This window comes from Tiliqua scincoides, chromosome 2 (assembly GCF_035046505.1).
Source record: "Tiliqua scincoides isolate rTilSci1 chromosome 2, rTilSci1.hap2, whole genome shotgun sequence".
NCBI classification, from domain to species: Eukaryota; Metazoa; Chordata; class Lepidosauria; order Squamata; family Scincidae; genus Tiliqua; species Tiliqua scincoides.
Genome location: NC_089822.1, coordinates 260,809,786 through 260,830,583, shown reverse-complemented (window position 1 = coordinate 260,830,583; position 20,798 = coordinate 260,809,786). Strand labels below are relative to the sequence as shown.

The following is a 20,798-nucleotide window of genomic DNA, read 5'->3' as shown; positions in this document are numbered from 1 at the left end:
GCAACAAATTACATATTGTTTTAAATTCAGTAATAAGTAATATAGTGTTTAAATTAACTTCATAAAATCAACATACAAGTGCTTTAATTTCAATTTTGTCATGTCCTACATTTTTGTTGGATGTCCTACATTTTGGGGTGCCTGGTCTTTTGTGGTTATGATATCTGGTCTCCCCGGACATGTTTAACCAAGAGAAGTGTCTGAGTGTGTACTTATGTGCTTTTTATACAAATGGTTAAATATTATTGTTTGGGATTATATTATAATATATATAATAATTAATATATAATATATCAATATAATCAAGTACAGGTCAATATCACAGATAAGTCAAGGGCAGGTTTTGAGCCAAAAATCAAGGAATTTTCTATGACCCTCAGATAAGTTGGGGGGGGGGGGGAGAGAGACCACACAACAACTTAGGGGTGTGTGAAATTCTTTGAACATGGCTTACCAGGAGTTGTTCTAAGGCAGCAGCAAAAACCCCAAAAGAAAAAAAGGAACCATTGCCTTCTTCTTCAGACAGGAAGGGAGATGAAGGTGCTGGTGGAACTTACAGGTTCATGCAAGTAAGTAAGTGTAAGTAAGTGTATGTAAGTAAGTGTAAAGTCATGCACATTGGGGCAAAAAATCAAAACTTCACATATAGGCTAATAGGTTCTGAGCTGTCTGTGACAGATCAGGAAAGAGATCGTGGGGTGGTGGTGGACAGCTCGATGAAAGTGTTGACCCAATGTGAATAAAGAAGGCCAATTCTATGCTTGGGATCATTAGGAAAGGTATTGGGAACAAAACGGCTAATATTATAATGCCATTGTACAAATCGATGGTAAGGCCACACCTGGAGTATTGTGTCCAGTTCTGGTCACCACATCTCAAAAAGGACATAGTAGAAATGGAAAAGGTGCAAAAGAGAGCGACTAAGATGATTTCAGGGCTGAGGCACCTTCCTTATGAGGAAAGGCTACGGCGTTTGGGCCTCTTCAGCCTAGAAAAGAGACGCCTGAGGGCGGACATGATTGAGACATACAAAATTATGCAGGGGATGGACAGAGTGGATTGAGAGATGCTCTTTACACTCTCACATAACACCAGAACCAGGGGACATCCACTAAAATTGAGTGTTGGGCGGGTTAGGACAGACAAAAGAAAATATTTCTATACTCACCGTGTGGTCGGTCTGTGGAACTCCTTGCCGCAAGATGTGGTGACGGCATCTGGCCTGGATGCCTTTAAAAGGGGATTGGACAAGTTTCTGGAGGAAAAATCTATTACGGGGTACAAGCCATGATGTGCATGTACAACCTCCTGATTTTAGAAATGGGCTATGCCAGATGCAAGGGAGGGCACCAGGATGAGGTCTCTTGTTGTCTGGTGTGCTCCCTGGGGCATTTGGTGGGCTGCTGTGAGATAGAGGAAGTTGGACTAGATGGGCCTATGGCCTGATCCAGTGGGGCTGTTCTTATGTTCTTATGTTCTTAAGGTATGGTTCTGCACTTCTATAGCAGACCACACCACCGCACCAAGTAGCGACACCCAGAAGCTCTATTTACTATATTGTCTCATGTACAAGTCAACCCCTGTTTCCAGGGCCAAATTTGAGGCATATGTTTTCAACTTATACCCGTGTATATACGTTGGTTTCTTGTTAATCGTTGTGACCTGGAGACAAAAACCAGCAGAGCCTGTGAAGAAGATGCTGTGACTGTCTCACAAAGAGTCTCAGCAGCAACAATCTCATCAATCTCACAGAATCTGTCTCAGAAGCAGACCACAATTCCCGCAAGTGCCTTCATTTTCCTGCCTGTTTTGTTTTTTGTTTGCTTTCTGTGGCTGCCTCAGAACAAGAACTGATAAATTGCTCCTTTCACCCCCACCCGCCTGTGTCCTGTTTCTCACTCCTGTTCCCAGAAGCTTTACTTACTGTACTGAACCGTGTATAATTTGACCCTTGTTTTCAGGGCCAATTTCAAAGTATATATTTTTTGACATATACATGAGTATATATGGTACTTTCTTGTTGATCATTCTAATCTAGAGAGAAAAATACCAGCAGAGCCTGTGAAGATCCTGCAACTGCCTCATGGTGAGAGTCTCAAGTGGGCTTTACCAAACACGTAAAAGAAGTGGAGGAGGGTCTCTCCGCAGAACAGGGATCCTGAGTAAGTGCAGAGACGGACTCCTGTATCAGCATCGGAAAAAGCCACCTGTCCCTCAGCATAGTTCAGAGTCACTTGGATTCTCTTGAGATCCTTCTTCAATGACAGAGGAGTATAATTACGGGAATTAAGAGCTTGGTACTGACCTCCCCAATTCCCCAGAGCCCAGACCCCTTCCTCTGGACTAGGATGAAACCAGCCCTTTCTTTGCACTGACTTTCTGGCAACCCCCACAGCCCATACTCCCTTACTTCCCACAGCGACTTCCCAGAAGTGTCTGCCTGCTGTGAATCCCTCGCGTCCCAGCACACAAGGCCAACCATCAAATCTCTCTGGATTGTCAGGCACAGCTTGACGCTTTTCTCCCCATCTCACACTTCTGTGATCCTCAGACAGGATGAGCTGGGGATGAGCCGTGTCCGGATCCAGAGTCACATTTGCTGCTGAGGCTGGAGGGAGAGAAGGAAAGAGAAGAGGAGCAGAATTGCTGGGGAGACGGTCACCATGAGGCACAGATATTGGAGAAACAGCCTCCTCCCAACTGTGCCCAGATTTTTTTAATCTGAGATAGTCACTGTATATTCTGTTCTGCTCCCTGCTCAAGTTCAGGCTGTGCCCTCCTAGCCTGAGAGTCATTCGCTTCCTGGTGCACCTCTGAGAGATATAGGAAGCTGGACTAGATGGGCCTTTGGCCTGACCCAGTGGGGCTCTTCATATTTTCTTATGAGGCATGCTCGACCCCCCAGTGTCCTCCAGCTGGCATTACACCCATTTCCCAACAGTGTTGTTGTTTTCCACTCACTGAAGATTGCTGAGCCAATTTTCTGGAAAATTCAAACCCCCCCCCCCCATTCCTTTTAGCCCCCTGCACCATGGTAAGCACTGTCCAAACCGGCCCATCATGTGCATCCTTGCACATCTTTTGTCATTACCTTGCTTCACGGCTTGCTTCAGTTGCTCCATGACTCCCTCCAGAACGAGTTTTACATCACGGAATCCCATGATTCTGCAGGTGAGCTCAGGAGGAAAAGCCACAGGAATCTCAAACACTTCCTTCTTCTCATACCTGGTGTGGAAATGGAAAAGGTGCAGAAGAGAGTGACCAAAATGATTACTGGGCTGGGGCACCTCCATTATGAGGAAAGGCTACAGCATTTCGGGCTCTTCAGTCTAGAAAAAAGGCACCCCAGAGGGGACATGATAGAGACATACAAAATAATGCAGGGGATGGATAGAGTGGATAGAGAGATGTTCTTTTTCCTCTCACACAACACCAGAACCAGGGGACATCCACTAAAATTGAGTGTTGGAAGAGTTAGGACAGACGATAAAGAAAATATTTCTTACTCAGCGTGTAGTTGGTGTATGGAACTCCTTACCACAGGATGTGGTGATGGTAACTGGCCTGGATGCCTTTAAAAGGGGATTTGACAAATTTCAGGAGGAAAAATCCATCACAGGTTACAAGCCGTGATGGGTATGTGCAACCTCCTGGTTTTAGAAGTGGGCTATGTCAGAATGACAGATGCAAAGGAGGGCATCAGGATTCAGGTCTCTTGCTGTCTTGCATGCTCTCTGAGGCATAGTCCACTGTGAAATGGACTAGATGGGCCATTGGCCTGATGTAGATTACCCTTCTGTCCTTATGGAGAAAAGAATCTGATCTCATTATGCATCCCATCTGGAATTACTGAAAGGAACAAAAGAACAGCATGGAGGAGAAGAAAAGAGTAGAAATCCTGGCAACAGAAGCAAGGGCAGACTGGGGGTGCTTAGGGAGGAGGCTTCCTTAGCAATGATAATGTGAGTGAATATAAAACAGAGAAGGTACTGAAGCACCCCAGGGCAACATGTTGCTGAAGGAAGGGGATGGAGGTCTGGCAGCCCTGCTGCCTGTTCCAAAGAGACAGAACATTGCAGGGACAGTGGGGAGTCCTACACTCTCCCCAGGAACCCCTGCAGAGCCATGTTCTTCACAGACCCTTCCCAGCATCAGGAAGCAAGAAGGGAAATGAGTGGGATCCACGTACCTCTGCAAGGTCTTTCTAATATCCTGAAAAGAAAAGAAAGAGAACTCAGCACTTGCCACAAGGAATTCTGTCTTGTCAGACCCTGGACGGAGATGCTCTCTGGTCCTCCAATGTTCATATTAAAGTGATAAGAACAAAAGAACTGCCCCGCAGGATCAGGCCAAAAGCCCATCTAGTCCAGCTTCCTGTATCTCACAGTGTCTCAACAAATGCTTCAGGGAGCACATAAGACAACAAGACACAACCTGCATCCTGGTACCCTCCTGCATCTGGCACTCTGAGGTAGCCTACCTCTAAAACAAGGAGCTTGCACATATGTATCCTGACTTGTAACCCGTGATGGACTTTTCCTCCAGAAATTAGTCCAATTCCCTCTTGAAGGCATCTAGGCAAGAGGCCATCACTAGTTCCTGTGGCAAGGAGTTCCACAGACTAATTACATGCTGAGTAAAGAAATATTTTCTTTTGTCTGTCCTAACTCTCTCAACACTCAATTTTAGTGGATGTCCCCTGGTGCTGGTGTTGTGTGAGAGTGTAAACAGCACTGTAGCCTGCCTGCAATAACACCCCTGCCTCGAAAACCAGTAAGGTTTTCAGCCCTACCCAGTGAGAAGTTCAAGAACTTCTGTTTAAACCAGATCACTGTCAGGATCCACCTGGCTTTGCAAGTCTCAAAAAGGTTCACCTTATCAACGGAAGCCTCTGTTTTGATCCTTTTTAGTGGGGGAGGGGGGCCTGCATTCTGGAGCTTTTGTTGAGCTCCGGTTCCATCAGATCAGGACCATTCTGGTGGTTTTACATTCCCCTTTGCCTGGCCTGACCATCAACCAAGGCAAGTTTGCTTACTTGCGAGTAAACGCGAGTGAGGCTTAATTTCGCTTTCCATAGAGCTCAATACATTTGTCTGCTTGGAGGGAGGGACTTCCTTCTCAGGTGTTTTCGGGGGCTGCATTAATTGGATCAGGACCATTCTGGTGTCGTTGGATTCCTCTCAGCCTGCCCTTTCCGATGGACTAAGGCATGGTCGCCTACTCATGAGTAAACATGCAATATGGCTCAGTTTCACTTTCCATAGGGCTCCATGCATTTTTGTTCTCCGGTTTTTTGGACATAACTTTTGATAGAAAGGAGATATTTCTCTCTGGATTTTGCACTGCATTCTGCTGGACATTCCACATCCTATGGTATATAACATCATGGGGTTACTCCTAAGCACAGCGATTTTAGTGCATCACCCCCCCAGTGCGCGTCACCCCCCCATGTGCATCACCCGGTGCGATCCGCACCCCCCGCACCCCCCTAGCGACACCACTGGTGCCTGGAATGTCTCCAAAAGGGAGGGGAGGGCCTGCTTCCATGGCCTGTTCAGGCACCTGCAGAACTTAGCACTGTGACCCCCTGGGAATTTCTCCTGGTCCATCTCTAATGACCAGCCAGGGCAATAACCTACTGACCCTGAGAATTTATCTAGATCTATCTCTAGCAGCCAGCCAGGGCACAATAAACCAATCAAACCTGCTAAGCAGCTAATGGTTCAAACCTGCTAGGGTCAAACAGTAGCTTAAACAGGGCCTCTATGTAGTAGCGGTTAAATGGCCAAGACAGAATTTAGATACATCCCCAACCCCCCTCCTATACCCAGTGAGATACCTCTAAAAATGTTGTTTTATTTAGGAACTTAACTTGCCCTGGTACCATTCCGGTCAGACTACTGTAATGCACTATACAGGAAGCTGCCTTTGACAGACCGGGCAGCCCGTGGAGCTCAGCAGATCAGACCTTACCTGCAGGAATTCATTAGTTGGCTGCTGACACGTCTCCTCCATTTCCTTGATGACATTTTCCAGAGAGAAGAGTTCCCTGCAGAGTCTGGCCAGGTGCTCGTCCCTTCTTCTTGCAATCTTCTTCTCCACCAGTGATATTTCACCTAGGAGTATTTTCTCTTGTTCTTCCAGGAACTGGTGTGTTTGTTGAAACTCAGCCTTGGTCTTTTGTCTCTCTTCTTTTGTTTGATTCTGCAACAAGTAGATAGGAAGAAAAGAATGGCAGGCTAAGGGACTGAGTCTGTTCTTGCAGTAGCATGATGTCCAACATGGTAGGAGGAGCATTTCTGAGTTTTCACAGAGATCACATCATTTGTTCATGAAAGAGTTTCCCAAAGACCTCAAGGGGCCCACATTCAGATCAGCCATGCACAGAAAATGGGACCATTCAAGCTATGGAGGATTAGAGGAGCCGAGCTGCCTCCTGCCTTTGGACTCCTGCATGTTCTCTTCCGTGTCTCCAGAAATAGGCTCGTGTATGTTTGAACTGCCCAACAACTGTGACACTTACCAGAAAATCTTGGCTTTCTTTTTCAATGCCTGCTTTACACATCCAGATTTTTTCTCTTTCTGCCCTCAAGATCTTCAGCCTGCTACAGATCTGATCCTGGTGAGAAACAAAAGTCCAAGTTTAGTTCCTTTGAAAAGATGACTGCTATTTACATGGCCACACAGATAGATGGGATCAAGCAAACTGGACAAGGTGTATCCTCCCTGCCCCAAATTCCTATATTTTTCTAGCAGCCCCCTCTGAGGTCTTCATCCCATAATTCTACAACTTCTGCTATAGTAGTAGATCCAGTTAGGGCCTGTTAAAAACTCTCTGCGACAGGTGTAGCACTCAGATAACTGCTAGGCCTCAGTCTGAATCCATCTTAGAACGGTAATATCTTCTCCACAGCTGGTGAGAATCATGCTTAACTGTGCTTGCTTAATTATGTTTAACTGAAAGGTTGGTCAGTGTCATTGTTATCTTAGCCAGTGAGAACTGAGATAAGCAAGCTCAGTAACAGCCAGTGCTCAAAGTAAAGCTAATTCAAAATTGGAAACAGTTGAGATTCTCCCATTGATCAGAGTGAGTGACCTTGAGTGGCTTGGAGACTGCATCATCCTTCTAGAGCAGAGGTGTCCCAAGTTTTTGGCAGGAGGGCCACATCATCTCTTTGACACTGTGTGTGTGTGTGGGGGGGGGGGATTAATTTACATTTAAAATTTGAATAAATTTACATAAATGAATATATTAGAGATGGAACTTATATAAATGAATGAAGGTCTTACAATAGCTCAAGGCCTTGCACAAAGCAAGGTCAGCCTTTCCTTTGCTGCCACTGCTGCATCACAGACGTGAAACAGCAAGCAGTGGAAGGAGCCCTCATCCCACAGCTCACACAAGAGGTCGGTCGCCCTCAAACTGAAAGCAGTTGCATTGGGCCAGTGCAGGCTCCAGCAAGTCTCCAGAGGGCCAGAAGCTCATTGGAGACTGGAGGCTCCCTGAGGGCCGCATTAGGAGACCTCAAGGGCCGCATGTGGTCCCAGGGCCAGGATTTGGGCACCCCTGTTCTAGAAGGCTCTGTGGATGGATCCAGCCCTCTGGTAGGCTTGCAGCACGGGTAAAAGAGGATCTCCCCAGAAGGGAGGGGTTGGCTGTTCTTTCCATTGTGCCATGGGTGCTTGGCCCTACCAGAGGTGGTATGACAGGTCACCTTATTTGCTCTCAGAGGTTGGGAGAACTCTGGTGAGAGGCAGGGATAAGTAAGTTTAGAAAGCCAGCTTTTTTTAGATTGTATGTGTTCTTTGGTAAGTGTCTATCTTATTGAGTTGTATGCAAACTTTTATTCTTGAAGAAACCATTATAGATTTACAGGTCTGTGTCTAGTCTTGAGTACAAAAAGGAACTGGGATTTATCTGGATCTGCTCACCTTGTGTGTGCGCCAGATTTTGGAGGCATAGGTCTCTGAGGTGGAGGGAGCCCAAAGCCTGTAGGACCTGCGGAGTATCCTGAAGGCCTTCAACTTCAATATTACGGGTTACAAGTCATGATGCGTATGTGCAACCTCCTGATTTTAGAAATGGGTTATGTCAGAATGTCAGATGCAAGGGAGGGCACCAGGATGCAGGTTTCTTGTTATCTGGTGTGCTCCCTGGGGCATTTGGTGGGCCGCTGTGAGATACAGGAAGCTGGACTAGAGGGGCCTATGGCCTGATCCAGTGAGGCTGTTCTTATGTTCTTAACTGTCCCTGGAACTGAAGGCCTGTCTGTTAAGCAGGGTGGTGGCAGCATTACTGGACCAGGCGGCCAAACCACCCTAATGAAACATGTGCCCACTTGGGAAGTAGTCAATGGATATGGTTAAGAACTATGTACTCCGTGTTTTGGTTTATTTCAGAAATGTACCTTTGCTATCTCTTGGAATTGTGTTGCCTCCATCTCTCCCTCCCCCAACCAGATGTCCCAGAATAGTTAAAAAGTAGCAGTAGCCAACTCCCACAAGTTGAGCATAAGGAGCCCTTGGGAGGAAGGGCTACCAAAAAACAAAATTGGAACATGCACCCCTGACATCCTGTGAACATTGGGACAGTGAGCCAGGAATGGAATAGATCAATCAGTGAGTTCCAGGTTGGGCCACTGATTGTGACTACTGGGGGGGGGGGAGAGGACATATCCCACCCCTCTCCAAAGCTTCCTCTACTGCTTCTTATCATATGCATGGGCAGGAGGTCTGGTCTAGAGGGTAGAGCCTCCATTTGCCTGAAGATAACATCCACAGCGCCCCCAAGATGGCCTCCAGCCCAGCTGCATTCTAATTTGCTCCGCTTTTATTTTCTTTTATCATTTATATATTATTTAAATAAGTTTTAAACCGTACCACTGCTGTTTTAAGATTGTTGTTTTAATAGGTTTTTTTATTTTTAACTCTTTACGAGCTAGTGCTGCTAGCTAATTAGCTCGTTAACATTTTTCTGGCGAAGTTTCAAGAACATCTGAGTCTCCCTGCTTTTGATATTTTCGTTTCTTCTCTCCTTGAAACTGTGAGTTAACTTGTTGATTTATGAGTATGCAGCAATAGACTTTTAAAACTGATAAGATGAGACGCAAACGACAGCTCTCCCCTGAGATATCAGTCTCGGAAATACAACATGACTCCCAAAAACTATCCAAGCAGTCTAAGCTGGAAAAATATTTTGAACCTGTTGAGAGTCTTCAACCTCAACCTATCTCCCCTCAGAACTGCGTCTGTTTTGATCCACCGGTGGCTATCGACTTTGAAAGTTTTTCACCTCTTACTAAAGGTTTAATTAAGGACTTAATTGACGATCAGAAGACTAAGGCTTCCTTGGTTAATAGGAAAGAGCAACTCTCTTGTTCAACGGATCTGTTGTTGCACCACATACTTAATATAGCAAAAGACGTCAAGCACAACCTTAGCACTTTGGAAAACATTCCTTCCCTCTTAAAGGAACGTTTTTTGGAACCCTCGGCTCATATTACTCATCAGCAGGAAGCAAATTACCAATCTCAAGCGACAGAGTCTCAGCTTTTGGAGAAATTCCCCTCTTCAAAACTAATGTTAAAATCCTCGAGCATAGCTCTCTCAATCATCCATCAACCCGGAGTAATTGTCGACTGGTCTCAACCGTGGATGATTAAGAAACACTTGGCATCAATCCTGAAGATGAATAGCTCTAATATTGATCTATGTAACTACGTGAGACTGCCTTCTGTGCTTCGGCAACAGCGCGTTCTTCTCTATTTCAATACTTGTAGAATTCCAAATCGAATCTTTCTTCAGTCTCAACGGTTTAGAGCGTTGGGAATTTTTCCTCAGAGACATTTCCAAAATATGATTATCCGAAAACTTTTTTCAACTCACCTACAAAATGTATCCTCTCCCTTGGAAAAGTCTACGCATTCAAATGGAAATTCTACATCTACAATAAAAGATTCAGTAACTGTACAAGTTAGCCCAGCTTTACCTAATCATGTTCTTCCTCAAAAAAACCCTCCGTTACCACCTTCTCCTCCTGGTCGTCGAGGACAATCTTCACTACTCACATCTATGACAGACCGGCCTCAGCAAAAATCTTGCAGTCTTCGAAGGATTAAGAACTCCTTAACACGGCGATCAAAGAACCTGTGCCCCTCTTTGTCGATTCCCTCCGTTGGATCTACTGAGTCCTCGAACTGTTCTTCTTTCCCTTCCCTTCCACTAATGCAAACTCCTAAGTCCTATGACCAGTCGAGATTCACTTACTCGACAGCTGTTTCTCTCTGTTCCAATGACCCCCTTTCTCTCTGTCCCTCCTCTTCTCCTATATCAACCCAATTACCCCTTTCTCCTACTAACTTAACAGAAGTGGACCAGCAATCCTTACCCACTGTTACTGGTCCAACTAAGTCTATTAATCAACATCTATTTCCTGTTTGTGTTGTTTCTAAATCCCTTCCCTCTGAACCCTTTGTATTGGTAGACGCTACATCCCAATTCCCTCCTCCTTTAAATTTCGATTTTACCTTTGTAAAGGATCATTCTGATGGTTCTCTTTCCACATCCTCTAAGCACTGACTAGAACCAACTTCCCTAACCCCTTCCTCTTCCACTCTTTTCACTTTGATCTCATGGAACATATCCGGTTGGTCATCTAAAAGCTCAGATAAGGACTTCCACGCTTTTATCAAAAAGTTTAATTTTATTTTATTTCAGGAGACATGGTCGTCGGTCCCATTGTCCCTATATGGGTATACTTCTTTTGTGACCCCAGCATTTAGGAAGAATGCCCTAGGGAGACCTTGTGTGGGACTTTGTTGTTTTGTTAAATCTGGCCTTTCTTGTTTAGTTTCTCAGTTAGATTCGAACTCTCCTTATTTTCAAACTATATTAATTCAGTTTAAAGATATTCAAATTCTTCTTTTTAATGTATATATACCCCCAGCTAAACTTGCCCCATCCGATATTTGGTTAGATCTTGATAACACTATATCCCATGCTTCTAACTTATATTCTGATGCTTTTATGATTATTTCTGGAGATTTTAATTCTAGAATTGGCCCTTCAAATTCTACACTTGCCCAGCAGATGAACTGGTACTCTGATGACCTTATCCCCCCTTGGTTTCAAACCTCAAGGTCTTCCAAAGATTCTGTAATAAATAGTTTTGCCCCACATCTTATAAGTTTATGTATTTCATTTAACGTCTTTATTCTAAATGGCTCAAAAGGACGTGACATTCCAGGTGATTTTACCCACCTCTCTCCAAGAGGTGCTAGTGTAATAGATTATGTCCTTGTTTCTCCTGCCCTTCTGCCCCTTTTATCAGATTTCTGTGTCTGCACCCGTTCTGAGAGTGATCACTTGCCAGTTGCACTTACTCTTAATATTCCCTTTGATTCCCCTGTCTCTTCTCTTTCTCTCCCCAATCCAAGCCGTCCCTATAGATGGTCACCAGTTGTGGAGCAAGCCCTGTCCCAGTGGACTCAGGCACCTGAAACTAACTCCCAATTGCGTTTATTATTTGCCTCTCGGGCCACTACTGATGTGATTGAAGCTTTCCAAGTTATAATCTCTTCCTTGGTAGATCACTTGAGGATGGCTAGCCCAAGTAATCCTCCCCGTTTTACAAAAAACACATGGTTTGACGAGGAGTGTTGGAAATTAAAAAAGCAGGTGCGTACCCTTTTTCTTTTTTTTCGGAATAATCCATCTTTTTATAATTTACAATATTATTTTCAACTACGGACTGCCTGCCGAAAGTATTTCCAGGAAAAACAACATCTTTTTGCCCTTGGGAAGTGGTCCATTCTTCATCAAGCCATTATTTCCAAAAACCATAAAACTTTTTGGGATGCAGTTACTAGGGCAAATCATCCAACCCCTGTCATCTACTCTGATATTCCAGAAGCCACGTGGATAGATTATTTTTCCAAAATTTTCTATTCTTCTTCCCTCCCTATTTCTAATATTGATCTCCAAAAAGTCCCTGAATGGCCATCGGTTTCCCCACTGGAAATTTATAAACTCATAACTTCCTTAAAATCAGCCAAAGCCCCCGGCCCAGATTTTATCATCAATGAAATTCTTCTTACTAATCCTGGTTGGTGGGCCGCTCCCTTGGCTTCTCTTTTTACCACGATTAATTCTACAGGTCTATTCCCAGATATCTGGCGCTGTTCATTTCTTCTTCCAATTTTTAAGAAAGGTGACCCCGCTTCTCCGTCAAATTATCGTCCTATTAGTCTTATATCTTGTATAGAGAAGCTTTATGCCAAATTCCTTCTTCAAAAGCTGTCATCCTGGGCCCGTTTGAAAAACCTTCCAGGAGTTGAACAATCAGGTTTTCGCCAGGGTGTCTCTACTCTGGATCATGCCTTTGCACTTTCTTTTTTAGCCCAGAAATATTCCATACATCATAAATCAAATCTATATGTAGCCTTTATCGACCTACAAGGTGCTTTTGACTCGATAAATAGAGCCCTTTTATGGAAAAAGTTATCCAACTGGGGCATTGACCAGAGGCTTCTGTTTTTGTTACAGCAACTTCATTCCCATAATAAATGTCAAATCCGTCTTCCTTTTACCAATATTCTTTCTTCTAGTTTTCCTATCAATAAAGGAGTGAGGCAAGGTTGCATCCTTGCCCCTCTTCTTTTTAATTTATTCATAGCTGATCTTCCTGCCAGCTTAACCACCACCTCTCATTCCTTTCCTGTAATAAATAAAAAGCCAATTCCGATTCTTCTTTATGCCGATGATACAGTACTTCTCTCACTCACAAAATCCGGCCTTCGTGAGCTCATTTCCAAATTTCAAGTTTATTGTCATTCAAATGATCTTGTAATTAATGTCAACAAAACAAAAATTATGGTTTTTTCCCGCTCCTGGGCTCCTTCTATATGGTCAATCAACTCCCAATCTTACATTCAAGTTAAATCTTTTAAATATCTAGGTTTACATTTTCACTATAATTTATCATGGATTCAACATAAAAAGTCAGTTATTTCTTCAACAACTACCCATCTTTTGGCTATAACAAATTTTTATTTTAATGCAGGAAATCAATACATCCCAGCAGCGATTCAAATTTTTAAAGCAAAAATTATTTCTCATTTATTATACGGTATCCCGTTATGGATACAGGCAGTTTCTAAGGATTTGGATCATATTGCTTCTTCCTTTTTTAGAAAGATATTAGGTATCCCTAATCTTATACGGTTGTCCACTATTCTGTTAGAACTTGGTTTACACCTTCCCTCCACTTATGCCTGGCTTTTTACTTTTAAGTTTTGGTTAAGGATTCATTTATCTCCTTCCCCTGACTCTTTAATTACAGAATTAATGAGTGACACGTATATCTTTATTTGGTTTAAAATAGTGGAAACTAAACTCCACTCTATTAACCTATCAGTAGAATTACTTGCTGATCTAAACTTATCTCAAGCTTATAAAATTATCAAAGACCACCTTTTTCTAGCTGAATTCAATACTTTAAAAAAATTCTCTTAATTTGACCTGTTCCCCCCTTTCCCTAGGTCTTTTTCCTCAACATGTTGTTGCCACTTCAAACTATTTTTTTCACCTCACTAATCCTAGACTGAAGAGAGCCTTCATGCTCGCTAGACTCAACATATTTCCCTCAGCTGTTCATTATGGTCGTTTCATGCGAGTTCCTCGCGAGAAACGATTATGTTTATTCTGTGGGGAGACCCCGGATACTCTTTTACACATTTTGCTTTTTTGTCCCTCTCATGATTCTCATCGTAGAATTTATCTAGAATCCTGGATTTCTAATTTTCCCCCTCAGGTATCACCCCTTCCCCGGTTGTTGGAAGACTCTATTGCTCCCTTGACGTATTCAGTGGCTAGTTTCCTGGCCTATATATTACAAAAAACGCCGGACTTTAGTTCTATAAAATCCTCTTTAAAATTTTTGTAGTCACCTTTTTCCATCTAACACCTGTTTTTCTGAAAGGATAAGGTTGTCTCTTTTGGCTCCTTTTCTTTTTAGATCTTATTTCTTTTTTCTCTATTTAGTTTTCCTGAACTAGTCTAGTGGATAACGGTTGTATTGTTCCACTTTGTTGTTAGTTGTTTGCTGTAATATTTATAATGCCAATAAAGGTTAACTAACTAACTAACTAACTAACTAACATCCACAAGGTCGCCAGTTCGAGGCCACCGGCTCCGTGAGACCTTGAAGCAGCTGACAAGCTGAAGCTGAGCTATTCCATCTGCTCTGAGCGTGGGAGGATGGAGGCCAGAATGTTAAACCAGATCGGAGTGTAACACCTTGAATGTAGTGGTTCTTGAAAGAAAGAACCTTCTTTCAATTTGTAAAAATCCCTACGGGGATTTAATCAGCCTGCCTATGTAAACTGCCTTGAATAAAGACCAAGAAAGGCGGTATATAAATACCTGTATTATTATTATTATTATTATTATGCTGGAGTGGACAGAGCACATTTGCAGGGCAGAGTTGCTGGACTCGCACTTGTATGAGTCCACAGTGATTTTTTCTTTAACAAACCACACACAACTGTCATCCAAAATCTAGTTTTTCTCTTTGAGAGGCTTTCAGTGGAAAGGCCAGGGACTCTCTGTGGACCTCTCAGGTGCTCTCCTGGAGGAAAGCAGTCTTGCCACACCTTGCCCCCTCATCATGAATAGGAGTGACCTCAAGGGAAAGAGGTCAAGGAAAGAGGAGCTCCAAAATCCCTTGGCACTCCTAGAATGAGATCAACGACTGGCCTCCATCATGGCTAATACAAGAAAAGGCAGCAATTCTCCCACTCCACTCCTAAGACACAGGATGATATCTTAGCCGAAAGAGAAATGTGCATCTTCTAGAGCAGTAGTTCTCAAACCTTCAGCACCGGGACCCACTTTTTAGAATGACAATCCTTGGGACCCACCGGAAGTGATGTCATTAACCTGGAAGTAATGTCTAGAGGCATCAGAGGCCAAGAAGAGGATGGGCAGGGCTTATCTCTCCCCTTCAGTGTCTGGAGCCACTGCTGCCATTTCCTCTACTGGCCATGTAGGGAATGCCGGGCTCCATGTCCTCCCCTGGCACTTACAACACAAGAAGAGGATGTAGCCAGTCTGAACTCTGTGGAGGCTGCAGACTGGGGAAGGTGGCGGATGAACAATGGGTCCCCTCCCTCAACTCACTGCCTTCCCCAGTGTGTTTCTGACATGAAGTTCTTCACTTGCATCATGGACAAGTGGCCCCTGCAGGGGTGGGCATACTAGTTTCTGTGTGTTCAGGGCTGCATGCCACTCTCTGCAGTTCCTACCCTACCTTATCACATTGTATTTTTAATGGGAGAACAGTTTCCTCTTTACGTTTGATGAAGGACTTGGATGTCCCCATTAACTCCTATTTACATTATTTCTTAGGGAGGAAAAGTTCCCTTTATAAGTTGTTTGGTTAGAAGTCCAAGGCTTCCACTCTCTAACCCTGAATATAAGATAAATATAAATATTTTTTATATTATAAATATAATATAAATATAAAGATAACCTGCTGTATATCCATAAATAAATATAAAGATAACCTGCTGTATATCCATTTGACTGTATATCCATTTGACTGTAGACTGGGGAACACTGGAACTATTTAACCAACAATTTGGGCAGCAAGAAGAGTATCTAAAGGGGGTTACTTTCCTTAGAGTAGAAGGTAGTTAGCATCAGCCCTCAAGGGAGTCAGTTTCTGGATGTGCCAGGAAGAATATTCATATTCCACAGAAATCTGTTTAACTAAATAAGATTCTCTTATCAAAGATCCAAATGATCCTACCTTGTATTCCTTGGCAGCCTCTTCCAAGAGAAGGATGGTATGTAATTGATGTTCTGGGGATCGCTCACAAAACACACACACCAGTTCCTTATCCTCTTTGCAGAAGAGGTGGAGTCTTTCCTTATGTCTCACACATATATCCTCTTTCCCTGGATTAAGTGGTAGCAGTTTGATTTTTTCAACAATATTTGCCAGTTGCCAGTTTGGCTGGAACTTCACTTTCTTGATGTTGGCTTTGCACAGGGGACACTCCAAGTCCCCCAGATCTTCCCATGTCTTGCAGTAGTGGGAGATGCAGCCCCTGCAGAAGTTGTGGCCACAGTCCAGGGTCACTGGGTCTGTCAGGAACTCCATGCAAATGGGACACTTGAGCTCCTCTTCCATGGAGGCTGTTGCCATGATGGGTGGATCTCCTACTGCTTTGTTAGAGGAGCAGCTTGCAAGATCTGAAAGAGGACATCAGGGTGGGAATAGGAAACTGAGAAAGAAGAAATGCCTGTTGGGGAGTCACTATTTCACCATCTGTCTACTCCAGAAGCTCCACAATTTCTCTGCTACAGTGTCTAGTTTCTGAAACTACTGACCAAATGAGATCCTTCCACCCACTCCACTGGTTAGCTCTCCCTGCAGCCAAAGACCGTCCTGTACCAGAAAGTTGTTCTGTATGACCTGAAAACTGCAGGATTTCAAGGAGCCCATTATTATTGTTGTTTATTTATTATTAAGAATGTTTCTATATTTATTATTATGTTTCTATATTTATTACCCTAGAAGAACTTCACGTGGCCCTGGACTCCCTTGCCTTTGGCAAGGCACCTGGAAAAGACAGCATCCCTGCTGAAGTCCTAAAATGCTGCAAAGAGATCATCGTCACTGAGCTGCATGAAATCCTCTGTCTCTGCTGGAGAGAAGGTGGAGTACCTCAAGACATGAGGTCCTTGTATAGCAGCTGTGGTCTACCTGTAGGGTACTTTCCCTGCACGAGTTCTCCACAAAGGAGATTCTTTGGGATCCGGCCATCGTCCATTCAGCTGGCTGATGGTCACAGAGGAATAGCTTCCAAAGTTTGTGACCCCGATTCTCTCAGGGCTCTGAGTTGATATACAAAACAAATCTTCACTGTAAAGCATTGGTCAGATTTCTGATTGGCAAAATGCAAATTGCAAAGCCTTGGATACACTCTTGATTGGCAAACAGCATATCATGTGATGCTTTGTCCCTGCCTACATTTTCTCCCACTCAAGATTCTGCCTAGCATGCCTTACTAAATATGGCACTTTAAATATGTGAAATCTTTCTAGCTGCAAAAAGTCCCATCTCCCCCCTCCCTGCATTGGCTAATAGCACGCTGGCAAAAGTCTCTTTTCTCTTCTAACCACCCGTCTGTTGCGGTTAGCTAGCTGTTTCCCGTTTTCTTTTTTAACTGCAAACGTTCTACAGAACAACTTCTTGCGGCCAAAGCTTGTGTCTGCAACACCACTTCCTCTTTAACACAGTCACAAAGGGGCATTCAGGGGGCATCTTCTAAAATGACCCAAGCAGCTAAGTATAGGGCCTACTTTGGCCAAAGCACCCTGCTTACAGCTAGGCCCAAACGGGGGCCTGAATGGGTTCAAACGCTCTAAATTCTGGGGGTTTCCTCACAGTTCCAGGACTGTGTTGTTTGAAACTGCAGTTGTTTGTACTGCAGTGAGTCATGGACTCTTCGCTCCCCACAGGAGATGAAACTGAACGCTTTCCACATGCGCTGCCTCCGACACATCCTCGGCATCACCTGGCAGGACAAAGTTCCAAACAACACAGTCCTGGAATGAGCTGGGATGATCTACTCTGGCCTAGAAAATACAGTATGCTTAAGGCTGCAGCCTGAAAAGGGCATTCCAGAGATTTAGATATTGTGATTGAGAGAGGAATGTTACTCTCTCTTTCCATAGTGCCAGAGCACAGGGTGGAGGAGACCAAGGAAGTTCAGGATGTTCCCCCAGGACTCTGCTTCCAGCAGCCACACTTTGATCCTTCATCTTCTTCCTCTGCACACTGGCAGAAAGTGAAAGCTTCATAGTGGCCACTGGCCCTCCTCTTTCCCTGCATCCCCCTGGACAGCAGAGCACAGGCACAGCAAGAGAGGGGGAGGGGTAGAGGGCGATTGGCTGACGTTGCAGCAGTGGCGTAGCTAGAGGGGGGACAGGGAGTTTTGCAGGGAGTCTCACTGCAGAGTGCAAGGGGCCTCTCCCCTTTGGTGCCATTCCAGGCATTTGCCTCCGTTTTGCTCCCCCCACCTGGAATGGCTCAAAGGGGAGGGGCCCCTTGCACGCTGCGGTGAGGCTCCCGGCAAAACTCAGTGCCTTACCGCGCGCTAGCTACGCCACCGGGCTGCAGAGAGGGCCGGAAAGCGGGTGCCGCTGGGCTGGTCCGATTCCAGATAGTGCACGCCCTGAACCTTCAGCCTTCCTCTCTGAGCACCACATGCTGGGAGGGCAGCCACTTTCGTGCCAGCCTGGGGAAAAGTCATCGGAGCATGTGCTGGAGGAGGAAGGGGCCTCGATGTCCGAAGGCTGCAATCCTGTTCACACTTACCTGGGAGTAAGTCCCACTTAACTCATGGGACTTAGTTCCGAGTAGACACACGGTGGCTCATCGGGCTGCAGGTGAGATCTCCCCTTGCCCCTCTGTGCCACCCGCACCGCTCTCGACTACGAGGGGCGCAGCTCCCCAGCAAAAGAACTTACCTCTTCAGGGGGCCGATTCTGCCAGAACTCTGCCGATGGAGCCTCCTGGTCGTGCTGGGGCTGGAAAGGGGCCGAGCGTGAGCTGCGGGCTCTGGTCCTCCGGGATCAGCAGGGCTAGGGAGGTCCCAGGGCGCAAAGGAGGAGGCGCCACGACGTGTTTGCCAGTCCCAGCCTGCGAGCCTCCCCTCCGTCACTTCCTTCCTGCGGTCACACTGTGGCCAAGCCAGGCAGGGCGAGAGGGGCCGGTGCCTGGGAAGCCGCGGGGGCTGTGCGGGGAGTGCCAGCTGCAGGCGGCGGGCTGGAGGAGGATCTGATCAGCCTCCCCTGCCAGGCTCCTGCAGGACTCTCCCTGCACACACACACACACCCCCACCTGCTGTGGATGCAGCATCCAGGAGAGCGTCGTCCATCGATCGTAGCATGGACAGTCCTCTGGATGCCGGAGGACGGGGACTGACTGAGGTCCTTCCTGATGGGGCGCTGGAAGGGGGAATCGGTGACTGCCAGACTCCTATTTCATGGTCCTTCTGCTTGCAGGGCGGGGGCTGAGCTGGGACCTCCACCCTGCAGCTGAAGAAGCAGAGAGGAGGGCAGGGGCAGGCTGGAGTCAGAGTCACAGTAAAGGGTCCTTTGCACATCCATACTGGGAAGCAGCAGGTAGTTGCATCTCAGTTGATGAGTGGACCTGCCTGCCCAGGAATCAAGGGCCACAATGGCAGTTCACACACCCCACCCCCAAGCCCAGCAACCCTAACCCTGCAGCTGACCATGATGTCTCAGGGACCACCCTTGAAGAGACAGGCTGCAAAGGAGGGGAGGGGGATTGGCCTGTGGCCACTGCTCACATCTCCCCCCCCCCCCATAGCCACACTCCACTAAAAAGAGACAACATCAACATCAGCATGGCTAGTGAGCAGAGTGAGACAGGCTGCAAGGGGCAAGGAAGCTTCCTTCCATAAATGGAAGTCTTGCCCTAATGAGGAGAATAAAAAGGAACATAAACTGTGGCACAATAAATGTCAGAAGGTGATACGGGAGGCCAAGAGAGACTATGAGGAACGCATGGCCAGCAGCATTAAGGGGAATAATAAAAGCTTCTTCAAATATATTAGAAGCAGGAAACCCGCCAGAGAAGCGGTTGGCCCTCTAGATGGAGAGGGAGGGAAAGGGGAGATAAAAGGAGACTTCGAGATGGCAGAGAAATTAAATGAGTTCTTTGCATCTGTCTTCATGGCAGAAGACCTCCGGCAGATACCGCTGCCCGAACGGCCCCTCCTGACCTAGGAGTTAAGTCAGAAAGAGGTTAAAAGAGAAGATGTTTCAGACCTCATTGATAAATTAAAGATCAATAAGTCACCGGGCCCCTGATGGCATCCACCCAAGAGTTATTAAGGAACTGAAGAATGAAGTTGCCAATCTCTTGACTAAAATATGCAACTTGTCCCTCAAGATGGCCACGGTGCCAGAGGATTGGAGGACAGCAAATGTCACACAGATTTTTAAAGAGGGAAGGAGGGGGGACCCGGGAAACTATAGGCTGGTCAGTCTAACATCTATACCAGGTAAGATGGTGGAATGCCTCATCGAAAGACAGAATCTCAAAACACATAGACGAACAGGCCTTGCTGAGGGAGAATCAGCCTGGCTTCTGTAAGGGTAAGTCTTGCTTCACAAGCCTGTTAGAATTCTTTGAAAAGGTCAACAGGTATGTGGATGCGGGAGACCCTGTGGACATTATATATCTGGACTTTCAGAAGGCATTTGACACGATCCCTCACTAAAGGCTGCTGGGAAAACTCCACAGTCAGGGAATTAGAGGGCAGGTCCTCTCCTGGATTAGGAACTGGTTGAGGTCCAGGAAGCAGAGAGTGGTTGTCAATGGGCAGTTTTCACAATGGAGAGAGGTGAAAAGCGGAGTGCCCCAAGGATCTGTCCTGGGACCGGTGCTTTTCAACCTCTTCATAAATGACCTGGAGACAGGGGTGAGCAGTGTGGTGGCTAAGTTTGCAGATGACACCAAACATTTCCGAGTGGTGAAGACCAGAAGAGATTCAGAGGAGCTCCAGAAGAATCTCTCCAAACTGGGAGACTGGGCAGTAAAATGGCAGATGCGCTTCAATGTAAGTGTAAAGTCACGCACATTGGGGCAAATATCAAAACTTTACATATAGGCTAAGGGGTTCTGGGCTGCCTGTGACAGATCAGGAGAGAGATCTTGGGGTGATGGTGGACAACTCAATGAAAGTGTAGACCCAATGTGC

At 45.5% G+C, this 20,798-nt stretch overlaps 4 protein-coding genes across 5 annotated transcripts in view; 1 reads left to right on the top strand and 3 right to left on the bottom strand.

Annotated features, from left to right (window-relative positions):
- The window catches only part of LOC136640351 (tripartite motif-containing protein 10-like), a 40,877-nt gene extending 39,662 nt beyond the window's left edge, over window positions 1-1,215 (bottom strand). Inside the window, exon 1 of the mRNA XM_066615412.1 lies at window positions 1,169-1,215. The gene's annotated coding sequence lies outside the window, so the exon portion shown is untranslated. The remainder of the gene's footprint in view (window positions 1-1,168) is intronic.
- LOC136639120 (zinc finger protein RFP-like) overlaps window positions 1-20,798 on the top strand; it is a 573,475-nt gene that overhangs the window by 218,484 nt on the left and 334,193 nt on the right. The window lies entirely within an intron of this gene.
- LOC136640455 (zinc finger protein RFP-like) overlaps window positions 1-20,798 on the bottom strand; it is a 123,219-nt gene that overhangs the window by 7,299 nt on the left and 95,122 nt on the right. The window lies entirely within an intron of this gene.
- On the bottom strand, window positions 14-18,697 carry LOC136640456 (tripartite motif-containing protein 10-like). 2 transcript variants are annotated; one of them, XM_066615604.1, is made up of 7 exons: window positions 18,538-18,697; window positions 15,809-16,254; window positions 6,524-6,619; window positions 5,974-6,204; window positions 4,190-4,212; window positions 3,092-3,225; window positions 14-2,608 (listed from the first exon to the last, which is right to left on the bottom strand). In XM_066615604.1, the coding sequence occupies exons 2-7, from the start codon at window positions 16,205-16,207 to the stop codon at window positions 2,082-2,084; spliced, it is 1,410 nt and encodes a 469-aa protein (XP_066471701.1). In that variant the 5' UTR covers window positions 16,208-16,254; window positions 18,538-18,697; the 3' UTR covers window positions 14-2,081. The 2 variants fall into 2 exon arrangements, with proteins under 2 accessions (XP_066471701.1, XP_066471702.1); XM_066615605.1 differs by lacking the exon at window positions 18,538-18,697 and adding an exon at window positions 16,730-16,857.

What these genes read in the sequence shown, in the direction of transcription:
- LOC136640456 (XM_066615604.1), bottom strand. Translation starts at nt 16,207, where the DNA reads ATGGCAACAGCCTCCATGGAAGAGGAGCTCAAGTGTCCCATTTGCATG. An exon ending in AGGCTGCCAAGGAATACAAG is followed by an intron (nt 6,620 to 15,808) that starts GTAGGATCATTT and finishes GTTTCTCACCAG; the next exon opens with GATCAGATCTGTAGCAGGCT. An exon ending in CAACTAATGAATTCCTGCAG is followed by an intron (nt 4,213 to 5,973) that starts GTAAGGTCTGAT and finishes TTTTCTTTTCAG; the next exon opens with GATATTAGAAAGACCTTGCA.